This window comes from Bos javanicus, chromosome 6 (genome assembly GCF_032452875.1).
Source record: "Bos javanicus breed banteng chromosome 6, ARS-OSU_banteng_1.0, whole genome shotgun sequence".
NCBI lineage: Eukaryota > Metazoa > Chordata > Mammalia > Artiodactyla > Bovidae > Bos > Bos javanicus.
The window spans coordinates 8,714,571-8,735,199 of record NC_083873.1 but is presented as its reverse complement, the minus strand read 5'-3'; the positions used below and the strand labels follow the sequence as shown (position 1 = coordinate 8,735,199).

Genomic DNA, 20,629 nt, shown 5'->3' with positions numbered 1-20,629 from the left:
TACTGAAGTTGCTTTCTAAGTAAAACATTCCCCCAATACATCCCCACTTTCTTTCAGAATAATTTGGGAAAAAACATTGTTTGACAACTATAGGCTTCCCTCATGGCTTAGATGGTAAAGAATCTGCCTGCCACTTGGGAGACCTGGGTTCGATCCCTGGTTTGGGAAGATACCCTGGACAAGGAAATGGAAATGGACTTTAGTATTCTTGCCTGGAGAATTCCATGAGGTCTCAAAGAGCAAGACACAACTGAGTGACTAACACATACCACACACACACATACACACACACACAAAGTGTCAATATTGGAAAAAAAAAAAAGGCATGGCAGTGTCATTCTCCAAGCCTGCCTGTAGATACAGGAAAATCATGTGTTTTTCTTCCTAACAACCTTGAAAACAGTTGCAAATGAATAACGTTTCCCTGAGAAGCAAACAATCTCTTCGAACTTCACCAGATATGTGTTGCTGGTCAGCAGTGCTGCACATTACAAAGCTGCAGAATGAGCTGGAGTTCATCTCACTGGCTCTGCCCCAGTGGAGAATGACTAGCATTTCACCACAGATTTCCCTGCCAGACCCAATTCCTGTTTGACACCTTCATTTGACCCAGTCACAATTTCTTCTCTCCAGGGTTTAAAACAGGGATCAAGTATATTTTTTAAAATAATGTCATATTCCAAAGAGTGACTCCAGTGAGGGGACTATTGAAGGGTGCAGTTACTCACATATGGACCATCATGCAGGAAGATATTAACTGATACAGTAAAGAGATGCTCCCACCAGGGTGCTGAGGATTAATTCAAACAGCTGTGACAGAATTTCATCCCAAGTATGAAGTGGATATGTGTGACTTCATTTCTGATTTACAAATATTATCAGGTTGTTAACTATTCTCACACAATCATACATTAAACTTCAGGGCTGCCTACATTTTGGTAAATTACACTTTTTTTGTGTGTGTACTGTGTCTAAATTTAGACAAAGGGCAGTGGGATCACCAGAACTGCCCCTGCTGTGCAGTGGAAATCAGTGAGCTGGATGAAAGAGTAGGGGTGGAGATGGACAAATCCCCACTCAGAGGGAAAAATACTTGCTGACCTGTGGTAGAGTAAAAATTCTCCATTTTTACTATTTTTAAAGCTATGTTTTATCAATTCAAGCACATATATAAAAGAGAGATTAAAGTATTATATGCTTATAGATATTAGACAATAGCCAACTAAATTTAGACAAAATGGTTTCACATTGTCTTCATGATGACATAGTTTGGTGAACTTGTGTTCTCCAGGGAACAGCAACCAGCTCATTTGCACACTAATTTCATGAGTGCTGTAACTCCAACAAGTGTGACTTTGAGAGTAACAGACTCCTTTGAGCTTGCCTTCCCCTCCCTAGTGTCCAGGCTCACACACTCCCAAGCTGGTTCCAGCTCTTCTTCCTCTACCACCCCCACTCTGCCACAGGTCAGCAAGTGTTTTTCCCTCTGAGCAGGGAATCGTCCATCTCCACCCCTACTCTTTCATCCAGCTTACTGATTTCCACTGCACAGCAGGGGCAGTTCTGGTGATCCCACTGCCCTCCTAACCAGAGTGATGTTGGGGACTCACAGGGTGGTGATGCTGAGCACTAACTTCATTCTTCTGAAGGGCTAGTCAAGGCTCTGCAGGAATCAGGATGTATGTTATATGCACCTGAGCCTCTCACAAGTACTGCCACTGGAGGCTTAATAGAAGGACTTGTGTCCCCACTGCTTACCGCTGTCTGAAATACACTAAGCATCCAGTAAATCTTTAAGGAATGGAGTTTAATTTTGGTTGCTGTCACTCACTTTTCTTCCTCAGTCTATTGCCTATTCTTTTATAACAACAGAATAGACGTCTATGCCTAAAGAGGTAAGTAGGACAGTCCTTTCATTTTGCAGAGCTTTGTTATCACCAAAGTTGGAACAAGTTCAAGAACCAGCAATGCTGTTTTACCTGCAGTGACTGTTCTACATGACACTTATGCACTGTCACTGGCTAACTAAGGAAAAAAGGTAAACTAAGCTTTCCATGCTGACATTTTTCTTGTTATCTTTTGGACTTCTTTCTCCCTTGCTTCCCTCAATCACATGATTTTATTAGACATACTATATAAATTTGAACATCAACTATTCCTAAAATTTGTGTTTTATTTTATTTGAATACCTATATATTTGATAATACCTAATATCAGGAGGCTTTTCAAGGGATTAGATCTGATAGACTGCCTGAAGAACTATGGACAGAGGTTAGTGACATTGTACAGTAGGTGGCAATCAAAATCATCCCCAAGAAAAAGAAATGCAAAAAGGCAAAATGGTTGTTTGACGAGGCCTTACAAATAGCTGTGAAAAGAAGAGAAGAGAAAGGGAAAGGAAGAAAGGAAAGCTATATCCATCTGAATGCAGAGTTCCAAAGAACAGCAAGTAGAGATAAGAAAGCCTTCCTCAGCAATCAATGTGAAAAAATAGAAGAAAACAATAGAATGGGAAAGATTAGAGGTCTCTTCAAGAAAATTAGAGATATCCAGGGAAGATTTCATGCAAAGATGGGCTCAATAAAGGACAGAAATGGTAGGAACCTAATAGAAGCAGAAGATATTAAGAAGAACTGGCAAGAATACACAGAAAAACTATACAAAAAAGATCTCCATGATCCAGATAACCACAAAGGTGTGATCATTCACCTAGAGCCAGACATCCTGGAATGTGAAGTCCAGTGGGCCTTAAGAAGCACCACTATGAACAAAGCTAGTGGAGGTGATGGAATTCCAGCTGAGATATTTCAAATCCTGAAAGATGATGCTGTGAAAGCGCTGCACTCAACATGCCAGCAAATTTAGAAAACTCAGCAGTGGCCACAGGACTGGAAAAGGTCCATTTTCATTCCAATTGCAAAGAAAGGCAATGCCAAAGAATATTCAAACTATCAGACAATCACACTCATTTCACATGCTAGCAAAAGTAATGCTCAAAATTCTCCAAGCTAGAATTCAATAGTACCTGAATTAAGAACTTCCAGATGTTCAAGCTGGATTTAGAAAAGGCAGAGGACCCAGAGATTAAATTGCCAACACATGGGCTTCACTGGTGGCTCAGCTGGTAAAGAATCTGCCTGCAATGCAGGAGACCTGGGTTTGATGTCTGGGTTGGGAAAATCCAATGGAGAAGGGAAATGTTACCCACTCTAGTATTCAGGCCTGGAGAATTCCATGGACTGGACTGTTGTCCACAGGGTCGTAAAGAGTTGAACATGACTAAGCAACTTTCATTTTTACTGGATCACAGGAAAAACAAGAGAATTTCAGAAAAACATCTACCTCTGCTTCAATGACTATGCCAAAGCCTTTGACTACATGATTCACAACAAATTGTGGAAAATTCTTAAAGAAATTGGAATACCAGACCACCTGACTTGAGAAAATCTGTATTCAGGTCAAGAAGCAACAGTTAGAACTGGACATGGAGCAAAGAACTGGTTCCAAATTGGGAAAGGAGTATATCAAAGCTGTATACTGTCACCCTACTTTTTAAACTTATATCCAGAGCACATAATGCAAAAAGCTTGGCTGGATGAAGCACAAGCTTGATTCAAGATTGTCAGGAGAAATATCAATAACCTCAAATATGCAGATGACACCAACCTTATGGCAGAAAGCAAAGAACTAAAGAGCTTCTTGATGAAAGTTAATGAGGAGAGTGAAAAATCTGGCTTAAAGCTCAACATTCAAAAAACTAAGATCATGGCATTCAGTCCCATCATTTCATAGTAAATAGATGGGGAAACAATGGAAACAGTGATAGACTTTATTTTTTTTTTGGGGGGGGGGGGGCTCCAAAATCACAGCAGTGACTGCAGGCATGAAATTAAAAGATGCTTGCCCCTTGGAAGAAAAGCTATGACCAACCTAGACAGCATATTAAAAAGAAGAGACATTAATTTACCTACAAAAGTCCATATAGTCAAACATATGGTTTTTCCAGTAGTCATGTATGGATGTGAGAGTTGGACCATAAATAAATTTGAGCGCTAAACAATTGATGCTGTTGAACTGTGGTGTTGGAGAAGACTCTTGAGAGTCCCTTGGACTGCAAGGAGATGAAACCAGTCAATCCTAAAGGAAATCAACCCTGAATATTCATTGATAGGACTGATGCTGAAGCTGAAGCTCCAATCCTTTGGCCACTTGATATGAAGAATGGATTCACCGGGAAAGACCCTGACGCTGGCAATGATTGAAGGTGGGAGGAGAAGGGGACAAAAGAGGATGAGATGGTTGGATGGCATCACCGACTTGACTGACATGAGTTTGAGCAAGCTCCAGGAGTTGGTAATGGACAGGGAGGCCTGGCGTGCTGCAGTCAATGGGGTTGCATAGAGTTAGACACAACTGAACTGAACAGATACATGTGAAGTATGGCATAAGCTATTTTTAAATGGGAGAAATCATATTCAAAATAATTCAGTTTTATTAACATTCAGTAATATTAAAAATCCTGCCTCAAAATGCAGTGAAATGAGACATTTAAGTGATGTTAATGAATTCCAGAGATTTTCAGATGTTTCTTTATGAATTAGCATTATTGGCATGGATAATTAAGTTGATTAAAAATATCAGGAGGCTTTTTTTCTTCCTTATATGGATTTTCAGTAAAGCATGCCCTCTTTTCTCCCTTAAAAAAAAAAAAATTGTCATTATCTCTGTTTGGTCCTAGTCATGATAATTGAGTAGAAAGATGGAACCTAATTCAAAAGAAAGTCTCAGATCTTCTGTTTTCTCAGAATTTAATGAGTATCTGTTGACTTTGACATCGATCACATTTTTTGAATTTGTAGGAAAGTAGGGATGGAGAGGAAAAAAAAATAGGACCCAGAAACAAAAGAAGCAAAAGATAATCTGTGCCTTATGGCTAGAGATGTGACTTCCCTGGTGGCTCAGATGGTAAAGCGTCTGCCTACAATCCAGGAGACCCAGGTTCAATCCCTGGGTCAGGAAGATCTCCTGGAGAAGGAAATGGCAACCCACTCCAGTTTTCATACCTGGAAAATCCCATGGACGGAGGAGCCTGGTGGGCTACAGTCCATGGGTTCGCAAAGAGTCAGACATGACTGAGCGACTTCACTTTATAGCAAGAGATATAATACTTTCAAAAAGCTTTTCATCATCTGCTGAAATTTTAAATGCATGCAGTATTTGACAGTTTGGTTTGTTAGTGTTTTCATGATTATATATTTGATTTTTTCCCTACAAGTTATAAATTTGGCTGCAGTTTTGACTCTGCTATATAGAGGATAAAGTGATACTTAAAATTTTTTCTATAGGTATTCTAAAGATATAAAGAGCTATTCTATATGTATACATTTTGTATTTTAATAATGTTTTAATTAGTAGTCTAAATAGAGAGATTTTATTTAAAGAGATTATATTTCACAAATTTGAAAGATTAGATTTTACCCATTTTCAGCAAGCCTCTACAGATTTAAATTCCAATTTGGAATGTGTTATAATACATATGTGGTAAAATACATAAAAATTTCAACAGCAGTTCCATAGTTGAAGGCATTATATCAGGTTCTGAGTTTATCGTTGCTGGGGTTAAGCTACTTTCTGATAAGAGTTTAAACCTTTCTGATGGCTGACTGCTAGAATTTCACTGAATAAATGGGCTAACTGCCCAAATGACAAGATGGCTAAACCTGTAGAATCCTAGTTTGTGTTTCCAAAAACAAAAATTTAAAATCTTAAAATGTGGCACATATTTACTATAATGAGTAATAGTTGTGTGTTGCATGTTAGAAAGAATATATGAGAACTCTTGAACATTTAAAATACTGCTAGGATCGGAGAACTGTGGAATACATTCTAATAGAAATGATAAGATTGGCTAGTTGAATAAATATCTGCACATATTTTTTGCAAGCTTTCTGATAATAATCTACTATTCTTTGGGGACAGTCACCTTCTGTTTAGTTGGACAAAGTCTTTCATTGACTGACCGAGATAGACATCAACATCATCTCTACAAAATGGTATGGATTGTTTGTCAATTGTTAGCCAAACAGAGAGGCCAACTGCAAATGTTTAGTTCACATCTTTCTTATCTGTATAGATTTTTTTCCTTCTTTTCTGAGAGAAAAAAAAAATTGCTTAAGTCAGAATACTACATATTGGGGAAAAAAACAGGACAAGGATCAACTAATTCCATACTTTCACATATTTTATACTATTACTTCCATTCATATTTTAATGGTGATAATGAGAAATCTAAATCTACTGTAATGTAGTAATATATAATACACAATAAAGGCAGACACATATATATGTATGGATAAAATGTATTATTGATTTTTACATTTAAAATATATTCAATTTTTTTTATATTTAAAAAAATCTCCATACAAAAATATCCATCATATACAGATGTTCCAAATATTGCCTAAAAATATATGAGCTGCAGATTAATTTTAAAGTTCTCTTTTCAAATCAGGAATCCATATGGTAAACACATTTCTTCAGTGGATTCATGACATCTGGCCTTCCTCTTGCAGTTGGCATCCTTGTCCTCTCTGTCACTTCAACTCTTTTTCAGCCTATAAATATACACATCTTCTATAATCTCTTCCATCCTAAATAAAACAATAACATCAAACTAACTCTTTCTAACATCATATTCCTCTTTGTTTATTGCATACCAGCATGTGTTTCCATTTCTCTGCTCCACTTCACACAGACATTTGTTGAGAAAGTATTTGTAATACCGTGTCACACCTGCTCACCTTCCAGTCTCTCTGCAATCTATTCTACAAGGGCTTTCATTCCCAGCACTCCACTGAAACTGATCTCACCCATGCCTCCTGTGGCCTACATTGTGCAGATACAGGTGTTATTTATTGTTAATCTGAAGGGTCTTGAACTTGCAAAGTGCTGGGTGTAAGTGATATCTTTGTTCTCTCCACACACTTTGCTTTTGAGTTCTGTCACACTGTTTATATTTGCTGTCTGACCACCTCACCAGTAGGCACTCAAGGTTTAGGTTCTGTGATGCAGGGCACCCTCCACTTTTTGGTCTTTCTCCTTCCACACCAGCCAACAGTTTCCTTGTTGCCTCTTATTCCACAGCTTGATTAGCACCTGTTAGAATGCTCCAAGGCTAAGTACTGGCACTTCTTCCCTTCCCTATTTATACTCTCTCCTTAGATGACCGTGGTCAGCATCTTTATTTAAACATCTTTATGCTGATGACTCCCAAACTGATATCTTTAGCTTTGACCATTCCTCTGAGGTCCAAGAGTACGTAAGGATGTCTAAAAATCATGTCAGATAATATTGACCAACATAAAATCTTAATCTCACTTCCCACTATAAAGCATTTCCCATCCCCCCCCTTAGTCTTTTGCATGTTTTCAAAAATCTTGTTGAAAGATTTGTTTGTTCTTATTTTTCACTATTACAAAAGTGCTGCTAAATATGTGGAGCAAATGTCACATCTTCATGGGCACATTCAAAATGACAGTCTGCTTCATATATTGACGATTCTAATGGTAGCTTCATATTTAGAGGACATTAATTTAATTCTTGATACATGCACCTAACATTCCAGGTTCCTATGCAACAGTTCTTTTTACAGCATCGGACCTTGCTTCTATCACCAGTCACATCCACAACTGGGTGTCGTGCTTGCTTTGGCTCCATCCCTTCATTCTTTCTGGAGTTATTTCTCAACTGATCTCCAGTAGCATATAGGGCACCTACCAACCTGGGGAGTTCCTCTTTCAGTATCCTATCATTTTGCCTTTTCATACTTTTCACTGGGTTCTCAAGGCAAGAATACTGAAGTGGTTTGCCATTCCCTTCTCCAGTGGACCACATTCTGTCAGACTTATCCAGCATGACCCATCCGTCTTGGGTGGCCCCACACGGCAAGGCTTAGTTTCATTGAGTTAGACAGGCTGTGGTCCATGTGATAAGATTGGTTAGTTTTCTGTGATTAAGGTTTCAGTGTGTCTGCCCTCTGTTGCCCTCTCAACACCTACCGTCTTACTTGGGTTTCTTGTACCTTGGATGTGGGGTATCTCTTCATGGCTGCTCCAGCAAATTGCAGCTGCTGCTCCTTACCTCGGATGAGGGGTATTCTCACAGCAGCCCCTCCTGACCTTGAACGTGGAGTAGCTCCTCTCAACCCTCCTGTGCCCATGCAGCCGCCGCTCCTTGGACATGTATCAAGGCAAATTGGAAGTGGTCAAACAGGAGATGGCAAGAGTGAAAGTCAACATTCTAGGAACCAGCGAAATAACATGGACTGGAATGGGTGAATTTAACTCAGATGACCATTATATCTACTACTGTGGGCAGGAGTCCCTTAGAAGAAATGGAGTAGCCCATCACAGTCAACAAAAGAGTCCGAAATGTAGTACTTGGATGCAATCTAAAAAATGACAGAATGACCTCTGTTCATTTCCAAGGAAAACCATTCAATATCATGGTAATCCAAGCCTATGTTCCAACCAGTAACACTGAAGAAGCTGAAGTTGAATGGTTCTATGAAGACCTACAAGACCTTTAAGAACTAATACCCAAAAAAGATGTCCTTTTCATTATTGGGGACTGGAATGCAAAAGTAGGAAGTCAAGAAACACTTGCAGCAAAAGCAAATTTGGCTTTGGGGTACGGAATGAAGCAGGGCCAAGGCTAATAGAGTTTTGCCAAGAGTACACACTGGTCATAGCAAACACCCTCTTCCAACAACACAAGAGAAGACTCTAAACATGGACATCACCAGATGGCCAAAACCAAAATCAGATTGATTATATTATTTGCAGCCAAAGATGGAGAAGCTCTATACAGTCAGCAAAAACAAGACGGGAAGCTGACTGTGGCTCAGATCATGAACTCCTTATTGCCAAATTCAGACTTAAAATGAAGAAAGTAGGGAAAACCACTAGACCATTCAGGTATGACCTCAATCAATTCCCTTATCCAGTGGAAGTGAGAAACAGATTTAAGGGACTAGATCTGATAAGAGTGCTTGATGAACTATGGACAGAGGTTTGTGACATTGTACTGCAGGCGGCGATCAAATTCATCCCCAAGAAAAAGAAATGCAAAAAGGCAAAATGGTTGTCTGACGAGGCCTTACAAATAGCTGTGAAAAGAAGAGAAGAGAAAGGCAAAGGAAGAAAGGAAAAATATAACCATTTGAATGCAGAGTTCCAAAGAATAGCAAGGGGAGATAAGAAAGCCTTCCTCAGCAAACAATGCAAAGAAATAGAGGAAAACAACAGAATGGGAAAGACTAGAGGTCTCTTCAAGAAAATTAGAGATACCAGTGGAACATTCTATGCAAAAATGGGCTCGATAAAAGACAGAAATGGTATGGACCTAAAGGAGCAGAAGATATTAAGAAGAGGTGGCAAGAATACACAGAAGAACTGTACAAAAAAAGATCTTCACGACCCAGATAATCACAATGGTGTGATCACTCACCTAGAGCCAGACATCCAGGAATGTGAAGTCAAGTGGGCCTTAGAAAGCATCACTACAAACGAAGCTACTGGAGGTGATGGAATTCCAGTTGAGCTATTCCAAATCCTGAAAGATGACTCTGTGAAAGTCACTGCACTCTGTGAAATTTGCTGCACTCACTATGCCAGCAAATTTGGAAAACTCAGCAGGGGCCACAGGACTTGAAAAGGTCAGTTTTCATTCCAATCCCAAAGAAAGGCAATGCCAAAGAATGCTCAAACTACTGCACACTTGCACTCATCTCACACGCTAGTAAAGTAATGCTCAAAATTCTCCAAGCCAGGCTTCAGCAATACGTGAACCGTGAACTCCCTGATGTTCAAGCTGATTTTAGAAAAGACAGAGGAGCCAGAAATCAAATTGCCAACATCCACTGGATTATCAAAAAAGCATGAGAATTCCAGAAAAAAACATCTATTTCTGATTATTGACTATGCCAAAGCCTTTGACTGTGTGGATCACAATAAACTGTGGAAAATTCTGAAAGAGATGGGAATAGCAGACCACCTGATTTGCCTCTTGAGAAACCTATATGCAGGTCAGGAAGCAAGTTAGAACTGGACATGGAACAACAGACTGGTTCCAAATAGGAAAAAGAGTATGTCAAGACTGTATACTGTCACCCTTCTTATTTAACTTATATGCAGAGTACATCATGAGAAACGCTGTGCTGGAAGAAACACAAGCTGGAATCAAGCTTGCCTGAAGAAATATCAATAACCTCAGATATGCAGATGACACCACCCTTATGGTAGAAAGTGAAGAGGAACTAAAAAGCTTCTTGATGTAAGTGAAAGAGGAGAGTGAAAAATTTGGCTTAAAGCTCAGCATTCAGAAAACTAAGATCATGGCATCTGGTCCCAATTCTTCATGGAAAATAGATGGGGAAACAGTGGAAACAGTGTCAGACTTTATTTTTGGGGGGCTCCAAAATCACTGCAGATGGTGACTGCAGCCATGGAATTAAGACTCTAACTCCTTGGAAGGAAACTTATGACCAATCTAGACAGCATATTAAAAAGCAGAGACATTACTTTGCCAACAAAGGTCCGTATAGTCAAAGCTATGGTTTTTCCAGTGGTCATTTATGGATGTGAGAGTTGGACTGTGAAGAAAGTGAGTGAGTGAAGTCGCTCAGTCGTGTCTGATTCTTTGCAACCCCATGGACTATAACCTACCAGGCTCCTCTGTCCATGGGATTTTCCAAGCACTAGTACTGGAGTGTATTGCCATTTCCTTCGCCAGGGAATCTTCCCGACCCAGGGATCGAACCCAGGCCTCCCGCATTTTAGACAGACGCTTTACCATCTAAGCCACCAGGGAAGTCATGAAGAATGCTGAGCGCCAAAGAATTGATGCTTTTGAACTGTGGTGCTGGAGAAGACTCTTGAGAGTCCCTTGGACTTCAAGGAGGTCCGACCAGTCCATCCTAAAGGAGATCAGTCCTGTGTGTTCTTTGGAAGGACTGATGCTAAAGCTGAAACTCCAATACTTTGGCCACCTCATGTGAAGAGCTGACTCATTGGAAAAGACCCTGATTCTAGGGGGGATTGGGGGCAGGAGGAGAAGGGGACGACAGAGGATGAGATGGCTGGATGGCATCCCCACCTTGGTGGACATGAGTTTGAGTGAACTCCAGAATTTGGTGATGGACAGGGATGATGGGCATGCTGTGATTCATGGGGTCGCAAAGAGTCAAACATGACTGAGTGACTGAACTGAACTGAACTGAATTTAATTCTTAAGTCAATAAAAGGACTCAACTTTCAAAAAGTTTGGCAAATCACAACTATGAAACACTATATGAGTTAATAAGAAAGCAATGATGAAAAATGTGTGTTACCTGATACCTAGTACTGATAACTACTAAAATACTTGTTGATGCTATTTGATTTTCCAAAATAAATGCTTAGTTCATCTATTTAGTCTGAAATTTAAATTTGAATATGATAAGAACTTAATCTTTATGCTTATCATAATTTATGTAGACCAATGGTTTCAACTGTGTGGATCACAGCAAACTATGAAAAATTCTTAAAGATATGAGAATACAAAACCACCTTACCTGTCTCCTGAGAAGCCTTATGCAGGTCAAGAAGCAACAGTTAGAACTGGATATGGAACAACAGACTGGTTCAAAATTGGAAAAGCCATACATCAAGGCTGTATATAGACGCCATTCTTATTTAACTTCTATGCAGAGTACATCATGCAAAAACCTGGGCTGGATGAAGCACAGGCTGGAATTAAGATTGCCAGAAGAAATATCAATAACCTCAGATATGCAGATGACACCACCCTTATGGCAGAAAGCAAAGAAGAACTAAAGAGTCTCTTGATGAAGATAAAAGAGGAGAATGAAAAAGCTGGCTTAAAACTCAACATTTAAAAAACTAAGGTCATGGTATCCAGTCCCATCACTTCATGGCAAATAGATGGGAAAAAATGGAAATAAGGGCAGATTTTATATTCTTGGGTTCCAAAATCACTGAAGATGGTGACTGCAGCCATGAAATTGAGACACTTGCTTCTTTAAAGTTATGTCAAACTTCAGCAACATATTAAAAAGCAGAGACATCACTTTGCTAATAAAGATCTGTATAGTCAATGCTGTTTCCAGCAGTCATGAACAGATGTGAGAATTGCACCATAAAGAAGGCTGAGCACAGAAGAATTGATGCTTTCGAATAATGGTGCTGGAGAAGACTTTTGAGAGTCCCTTGGACTGCAAGGAGATCAAACCAGTTAATCCTAAAGAAAATCAACCCTGAATATTCATTGGAAGGACTGATGCTGAAGCTCCAGTACTTTGGCCACCTGACTCAAAGAACTGACTCATTGGAAAAGACTGGAATGCTGGGAAAGACTGAGGGTATGAGGAGAAGGGGGTGACAGAGGATGAGGTGATTGGATGACATCACTGACTCAATGGACATGACTTTAAGCAAGCTCTGGGAGATGGTGAAGGACAGGGAGGCCTGGAGTGCTGCAGTTCATTGGGTCACAAAGAATCAGATAGGATTTAGCAACTGAACAAATTATTTCAAATGTTTCAAGTAAATGACATATATTCAGAATATATAACAAGAGATTTCATATAATACCATTTGTATTTTCTATCACTTATGTAAAATAAAGTCTATAGTTACTATGCATTTAGTTAACTTTTTAATATAATAAGTGTGCATTTACTCTAGACAATTTGTATACATTTTAGTGATATATATTTGCAATGTATGTTATTAGTCAACAATAATTCATACATATGGGTAAAGAATTCCTTACTAAATTTCATCTAGATATAGAGGTGGAACTATGACTATATTTAAATCTTTTATTTCTTCCTACCCAGACATGATGGAAAACTCAATGCTATATATCTGTAAAGTACATAAAAATGCACAGAAGAGGGATGTATGATTGGTGGCACACAGCGGATTATTAGAAAATGAAATTATTTTCTTTGATTAGGGTAGACACATGTCATTATACGGTTGTTAAAACTGATAAAATGTACAACACCAAGAGTGAGGTTGCTTGTAAACTATGGACTTTCGGTGACTGTGATGTGTTACTGTAAATTCACTGATTGTTAACAAACATACCACAGTGATGTAGGATGCTGATAATAGGGAAAGATATATGCATGGGTATTAGGGTGGGGCTGTGGTGTAGATCTGGGGATATATGGGAGCTTTGTGCTTTCTGCTTAGTTTTGCTTAAACCCCAAAACTCTTCTAAAAAATAGTTTGAAGTGAAGTTGCTCAGTCGTGTCCAACTCTTTCGACCCTTTGGACTGTAGCCTACCAGGCTCCTTTGTCCATAGAATTTTCCAAGCAAGAGTACTAGAGTGGGTTGCCATTTCCTTCTCCAAGAAAAAAAAAAATAGCTTATTGAAAACTAAATATGCAAATGCATGGCAGCAATCTATGTGTATGCATATGTACACATACGTATATGCATAAACACATATATGTATATATTAAATTAGATTGTGGGTATTCCCTAGTGTCTCAGATGGTAAAGAATGTGGCTGCAATGCAGGAGACCCAGGTTTGATCCCTGGGGTGGGAAGATCCTCTGGAAAAGGGAATGGACAGAGGAGCCTGGCAGGCTAAATCCATAGGGTTGCAAAGAGTCGGACACAACTGAGCAACTTTCACTTTCAAATGAGACTGTATACATTCATAGAATGTGAAAGTATACAGAGGCAATACATGAACAAATATTATCTTGTTAATTTACATCTGTTAACAATAGCTCTATACATACACATGTTGTTATTTAGTTGCTAAGTCATTTCTGACTCTTTTTGTGACCCCATGGACTGTAGCTCACCAGGCTCCTCTATCCATGGGATTTCCTGGGCAAGAATACTAAAGTGGGTTGCCATTTCCTTCTCCAGGGGATCTTTCCCACCCAGAGATAGAAAGCTGTGTCTCTTGCCTTGGCAAGCAGGTTCTTTAATACTGAGCCACCAAGGAAACCATATATACACATACACACATACAAACTATTTATAACTTTGTATGTGAATGCATTTTTAACCTTTATAGTAGCTTTTTAAAATATATAAATATCTTTGCCATTTTGGTGACATGCAATCCAACACTTAAAATGTTTAAAGGTCTTACAAAGTACACACAGATCTAAGGGCCAGAGTAAAGGCTTAAAACTGACTTTTGTTAAACATCATTTATAATCTTATTACTACCTTTCATTGCTGAATTTATAACAATACAACTGGAAACATATTTTTTAATGTATTAAGATTTTAAAATACATATTTTGGCAATTCTGTATTTGAGGGCCAGCTTTTCAAAATTAATTAAGCAGCAAGAGGGGGAAATATTAAATCTATCTTGGGATATAAATACTTTATAGTGTGTGATGGCTTAGGTAAAATCCCATGCCTTAAGGCATGAGGTAATGTTCTCTTTTCTCAAATTTTCATCAGGCCATGAGATTCTATGCACTGACATTACTTGATTTGAAGAATAGTGCCGTTGATATTGAAACTGAGTATTTTTTTACTTTTTATTTAGGGAATTCACTTTCCCTTTATTTAAAATAGGTATTTTGCCTGAATTATCAAAAAGCCATATTCCTTAACAGCAACTCTAACAACTTTTATGACAGAAGATGTCCGTATCATTACTGTTAAGTTCTGTTCATGTCAAAATTAAGCAAACCGCATATCACATTCCACTGTCATTTTTTAAGTTTTGTAATTATCCTCTGAAGTAGTCAGTTTATATATCAATGTAATTTTGAAATTGTAAAATGAAAAAAGATCAGTTGACGTAATGTAGTAGCCCCAAACACAAAGGGCCAAAGAACGTGAATTGTCTGAGAGACAGCTTTCTTAATGTTTGACTTATTATATATTTATTGAAATACTTAGAAGTGCCAGAAGTGGTGCAGGACCTACAAAGGATTTGCTTATGAGGGTCTAGAAGCCAAAATTTAGATAGTCACATGACTGTATAATCATGAGAACAGTTCTAATATTTAGAAAGGTAGGGGTTTTGTATGTTGAATTTATGATAATCTTCCTACATAATTGAGGGGACTTGGCAGATACTACTGTCTTATTTAGTATGTATTATTAATCACTGTTTTATTTTGTACAAAAGTGTCTCACGGGATATAGATTTTATTCAAACACAGCAGTTAAAAAAATCCTCTATTTCCAGAGAAATTCAAGAAGTATTTATGAATTCTCTGGTAATCTGATCTGTTATTAAGCCTCAATTACTTCCTTTTGCTCACCCACACTATATACCCACTTCAGCCAGGCAAGTGAATTATCTATGACTTGAAACGGGAATGTATTCTCTGCCATAACTCAAATACCCAAGTTTTAGCCCACTCCACATGCCACATCCTCAAGGATACTTCTCCCGCAAGAATTTCCTCTCAGGAACTGCTCCAATACATCATTTCCTATGTAAATCATCGGTAATGTCTTTTATTATACTATATAAATTATTCCATTTAGTTGAGTGAGAACTTAAAACTTTGCCCAGGTTTTTCTGGATTAAAAAGATATCAGCAAAACTAATACAATTATGTAAAGTTTAAAAATAAAATAAAATTGGAAGAATAAAAAAAAAAAAAAGATATCAGAATATTTTATGTCTTCAAAAAGCTTTAAAATATTAATGTTTCAATTAATATTCTTGAGAATCTATTCCAAGTTAACACACTATTGGCAGTACATATTTCCTCTACTAATAATTAAATACTGACTAGATATAAATGAAGAAATATCTACAGGTTGTTGCTTTCTTACATAAATGAAATGTAGAATTATACTGATCACTAGGAATATAATATGCTTATTTCTTTGAGACAGGTAGGTTGAGTAACATACTTCTACTATTTATTTTTAAAATGAGATACATTTATAAATAAATGCTGGCAGAATAACTTTTTAAGGAAAATCCACTCTACATCTATCCTAGAAAATCAATGCATATAGATATACCTAAAGAATAAAGCTTGGCAAGCACTAACACTGATTCATTAATCAGAGTGATATCTTCAAAGTCAATGATCAGACATCTTTATGACTTTCTCAACACTCAGTGATTAAATATTAATTAAGTAAATTTTCATAGGGGTAACTAATGTTTGATTTAATAACACCTTGAATAATGAAAATTGAAAGTTTTGCTTCCATGTCATCCATTTTGACAGAAATCAAATTGTCACACTGAGATTTATCATGACATGTTTTTTAAGAATGGCATGTTTTTAAGAATTTTTAAAAGGAACTTAGAAATTTGTATTGTGCTGAATTTCATTTATAGGGTGACTTTCATAATTTACTTCACATACATTTCTTTTCTGTATTGAATTCTTATGAATAGTTGAGATGTACCCAGCATCCTTCCCCTTATTTTTCCTCAACCTTGCTACTCCTTGTGGATCCACATTTTACAAGAAAGCTTTGCCTTTTTTCACAGGTGAAGCACATAACCTGACTTCGCCAATCAGTCCAGTACAACACTATATCAAATAAGTTCAGTAAAGGTGACTCTCAGTGACACGTGATCAGATTTCCTCTCTTCCTCTCTATCATGTATGTGGTATGCAGATATGAAGCCTAGAATATCTGTAGTCCTTTGCTGTCAAATGGATAAACTGAGGAGGACAGAGCCCCAGAAAATCTCGGGTAAATTGTTCTGGACCCTAATCATATTTAATATCAAGCCCAGTTTAACTCTTGGCATTGCCAATCACATAAGGAAATATATTTCTTGCTGTCGTTTCCTAGACTGAGTCAGGCCTGCACTTACTGGAAAATAAATTACATATATAATGGATAAAAAATTTGTTTCCAGGAATGAGGTTATAAGTAACAGGGGAGGATTCTTTAGAAATGAGGGAAGTGAAAAAGAACAGTCTTTCTTATGAGAAGTTGGAAATCTTTGTTTTACAACTAACTGCATGGTGGTTGATAGAAGCGGAGTTTCTTGTACTTTGGAACTAGAGCTGCTGCTGCTGCTAAGTCACTTCAGTCCTGTCCGACTCTGTGCGAGCCGATAGACGGCAGTCCACCAGGCTCCCCTGTCCCTGGGATTCTCCAGACAAGAACACTGGAGTGGGCTGCCATTTCCTTCTCCAATGCATGAAAGTGAAAAGTGAAAGTGAAGTCTCTCAGTCGTGTCCGACCCTCAGCAACCCCATGGACTGCAGCCTTCCAGGCTCCTCCGTCCATGGGATTTTCCAGGCACGAGTACTGGAGTGGGGTGCCATTGCCTTCTCCTCGGAACTAGAGCATGTGCTACCAAAACCACAGTATGAAGCAACTGAGAAAAACAAAGAAAAGCCGCAGGATGGTGGATTCTACAGACAAAACAGAAACAATCTTGCTTCGTTATGTACTTCTCAAAGCAGAAAGAACATAAAAGAATATTTTGCTAAAAGTGGGCCCTCCCTTTGGTCCACAATACTCATGTACTAAGTTTAATTTGCAGGGACCCCCATGATTAGGAAGGCTGGATTACTTACAACAAGCCAAGGGAAAGTTATCAAAAGTAGAGAGATGGGAGACATAGCAGGGGAAAACAGAGAGCAACAGGAAGTATATAATCTTATCCTAGCATATTTTTAAAGCACTGACTACTGAAAAAAATATAAGCACTCACATTATAGAAATAAAATCAAACTAAAGGTTGAGAGTAAAAAAATAAATATAGTAAATACCCACTGCATTCCATTGTTTCTACTGGCTTCTGTAAAGATAGGACATATATATATGTGTGTGTGTGTGTGTGTGTGTGTGTGTCTGTGTGTGTATATACATATAAAATACATATAGACATATATCTCTCTAAAAAATGTCTCATACAGATAAATATTTCCCAATTAAAGATGGAAGCAAAGCTATATTTATATTATTTTAGAAAAACTTTCATAAGAATATGATATTCACATTTAAGGTTAGTATATTCAATGTTTTCAACATGTAATCAGATGACATTCTTTTTAGAGATATAAATCAAATAAGCATTACTTTTCAAAATGATTTACAGGTTAAACAATATTCTCTTAAGATGCTGTGGATATCACACTTATTACAAACCTCATTAAGAATAATTTTTAATACATGTATCAAAAAAAGCTATTTAAGGCTGATTTTCTTTAAACCATCTTTAATTTTCTGATTTCCAGTTTATAAGCGTTTAAAATGAACAAGCATGATTTTACTTCCTAGTGCTAATTTTATATTAATTCAAGATATTTTGATTCAATATATAGCAATAAATCGCCACATGTTAACCATTAGTATCTTGGGGTTTTTAGTGGGATGTAACAACCATTACCTATAAAACACATCATTATTTTGGTGATTTTACAAATCTTTTCTCCAGCTGTAAATTAAAAAACAATTCTAAGACTTAGGGAATACAGAAAAACTAATGAAATTGAATTCCAGATTTATAATATTTCTGTTTTATCCTGGAAGAGAACATTAAAAATATGTAATTGCTATAAAAGACCATCTGGTTAACATTACAAAAGATTGGCAGGAGTAAGAACTGTGTCACTGACACATGAATTTTGGAGTTATCTCTACAAATCATTAGGAAAATGTTCAAAGGTAAAAAGAAAAAATAAAATAAAACAGCGTAGAAATATTTAAACTATTTTGATGATGAATAGCTTAGTCTAAATGTTTTTGCACTCATAATACTCACTCTCCCCTCAAATGCCTTCAAAAAATACCTTACAGAGTACAGTAGCAAAAATCAAAGACAATATATTTTCAAGAACAGAAAATTCTCTAGCGAAGATAGGCATGTGTGTGTGTTTGTGTGCGTGTGTGTACCCGCGAGCTCAGTTGCTCAGTGGTGTCCGACTCTTTTGTGACCCTATTGACTGCCCCCCACCAGGCCCCTCTGTCCATCCTGGCAAGAATACTGGTTGCCATTTTCTTCTCTTAGCAAAGAAATGGATGTTATAGTAAAGAGCAGACTTCTTTGGAGACATTAGTCAATTAACTTGCAATTCATTATGAAGACTTTTCTTTCCTCATCTGGGGAGAATCTAGTAGTCTATTTGAAGTTGCCACACCGTTTTCCGTTCCTTTTCTACAAAATCTGCCCTTAATCCGTTTCTTCTTCACACTTGGGGCCTGAAGAGGCGCATCTTCTTCCATCCACCTCTGAAGCTGAACATTAAATAAATTCCATGTTACGTATGCTTGGATAGAGCAACTGGATGACAGAACAGCGATTTTAGCTGCCAACACGTTCACGTCTTCAGCAGAGTCATCCGAAATCACATTATGCCCTCCAGCCAGCTGAAAACCAGCAGTTATCAAAGAAACAATTAAAGTCACAAGTCGACCCAAAATAAACACAATGGCCCATAGAGAAAACTCCTTCTGGAACTTCTCGTCGCTAAAATAAAACAGGTCGCAAGAGTGGGAAAGGAATTCCACAAAATAATGCATCATCAAAAGAAGAAGTCCCAGGTGATTCAAGTACAAGAGATAAGCTCCCGCAATGTGAAAGAGGTGAAGACCAACATATACAGCTTGCTGGGAGAGTTCTTGAGGTCTGCTTCTCTGGAATAGTAGTTCGGGAAAGGCGTGAAACCAGTAAGCCAACTGGGAGATGTAGAAAAACTTCATCTGAAATGTCATCATGTTATGGGTATGAGCCTTCCATAAGACAGCCAGGTCTGACAGGCAGTTTTCAGAAACTAGAATGAATGTGCCCCAGATACAGGAGACAAGGAAGAATACGCTAAACTGACCAGATTCATAAAATTTGCCTTGCCTCTGTTTGGGGAACTGCATTCGCCTGTTAATTCTATCCAACACGTACTCCTGAATGGTGGCGTGAATGATGATTGCCACCAGCGTATAGAAGAACACCGTGGCCAAGTCTTTGGCACCATAATGATAAAGGAACTTGGGTGCTGTGGCTCGTTCTGCTTCTGCTTCTGCTTCTGCTTCTGCTGCAGGGAAGGTAACCCCGTGCTGGAGAGTAATAAAAACGATTGACACTTCTGCTGTCCCCTCGAACATGAGCCCCAGCACGAAGAACATCCCCACACAGGCGACAAAGTCCGCATGATTCTGCAGGATGAATTCCAGGCTCAGGAGTGGGGGGTTCTTGGAGCCCTTCTTACGAAACGTCATGGTGGCGGTTCGACTACTCACCGACGAGCGGCAGCTGCCTCCCCGTGGCTGCTCCTCACGGCGCCGCAGCAGTGGCTGCGGCGGCTCCGGGGGCTTCACTCCCCATCCCGGAGCCTGTCCCAGGTCGTCACGGCCGCCCAGAAAAAAATCAATCACAGCATTGGGCCGAGCAAGACTGAGCATGCGCACTAGGGCCGGCGGAGGCAGGGAAGGAAATCGAGCACCGCGCCCTTACCCGGCTCCAGGCCGGGGGTTGCAAGCCTTGATTTTTCTACGTTGATCCGCGGCTCTTGAAATCCGCGGCCGCCGCGGAGATGCTCCGAAATGATCTGTCCATAGCATCTTCATTAGTGACCGTGACAAAGCAGGACAGAGTTCTTCTTGTTCTTCATCAGCACTGATAATGTAAAAACCAGTATAATA

The 20,629-nt window shown here is 38.5% G+C and overlaps 1 protein-coding gene across 1 annotated transcript; it reads right to left on the bottom strand.

The window, feature by feature from the left end:
* Window positions 1-15,670: 15,670 nt before the first annotated feature.
* Window positions 15,671-20,404, bottom strand: TRAM1L1 (translocation associated membrane protein 1 like 1). Its single transcript, XM_061419302.1, has one exon. It carries the CDS (start codon window positions 20,387-20,389, stop codon window positions 19,070-19,072), a length of 1,320 nt encoding a protein of 439 aa, XP_061275286.1. The 5' UTR covers window positions 20,390-20,404; the 3' UTR covers window positions 15,671-19,069.
* Between the last annotated feature and the right edge of the window lie 225 nt (window positions 20,405-20,629).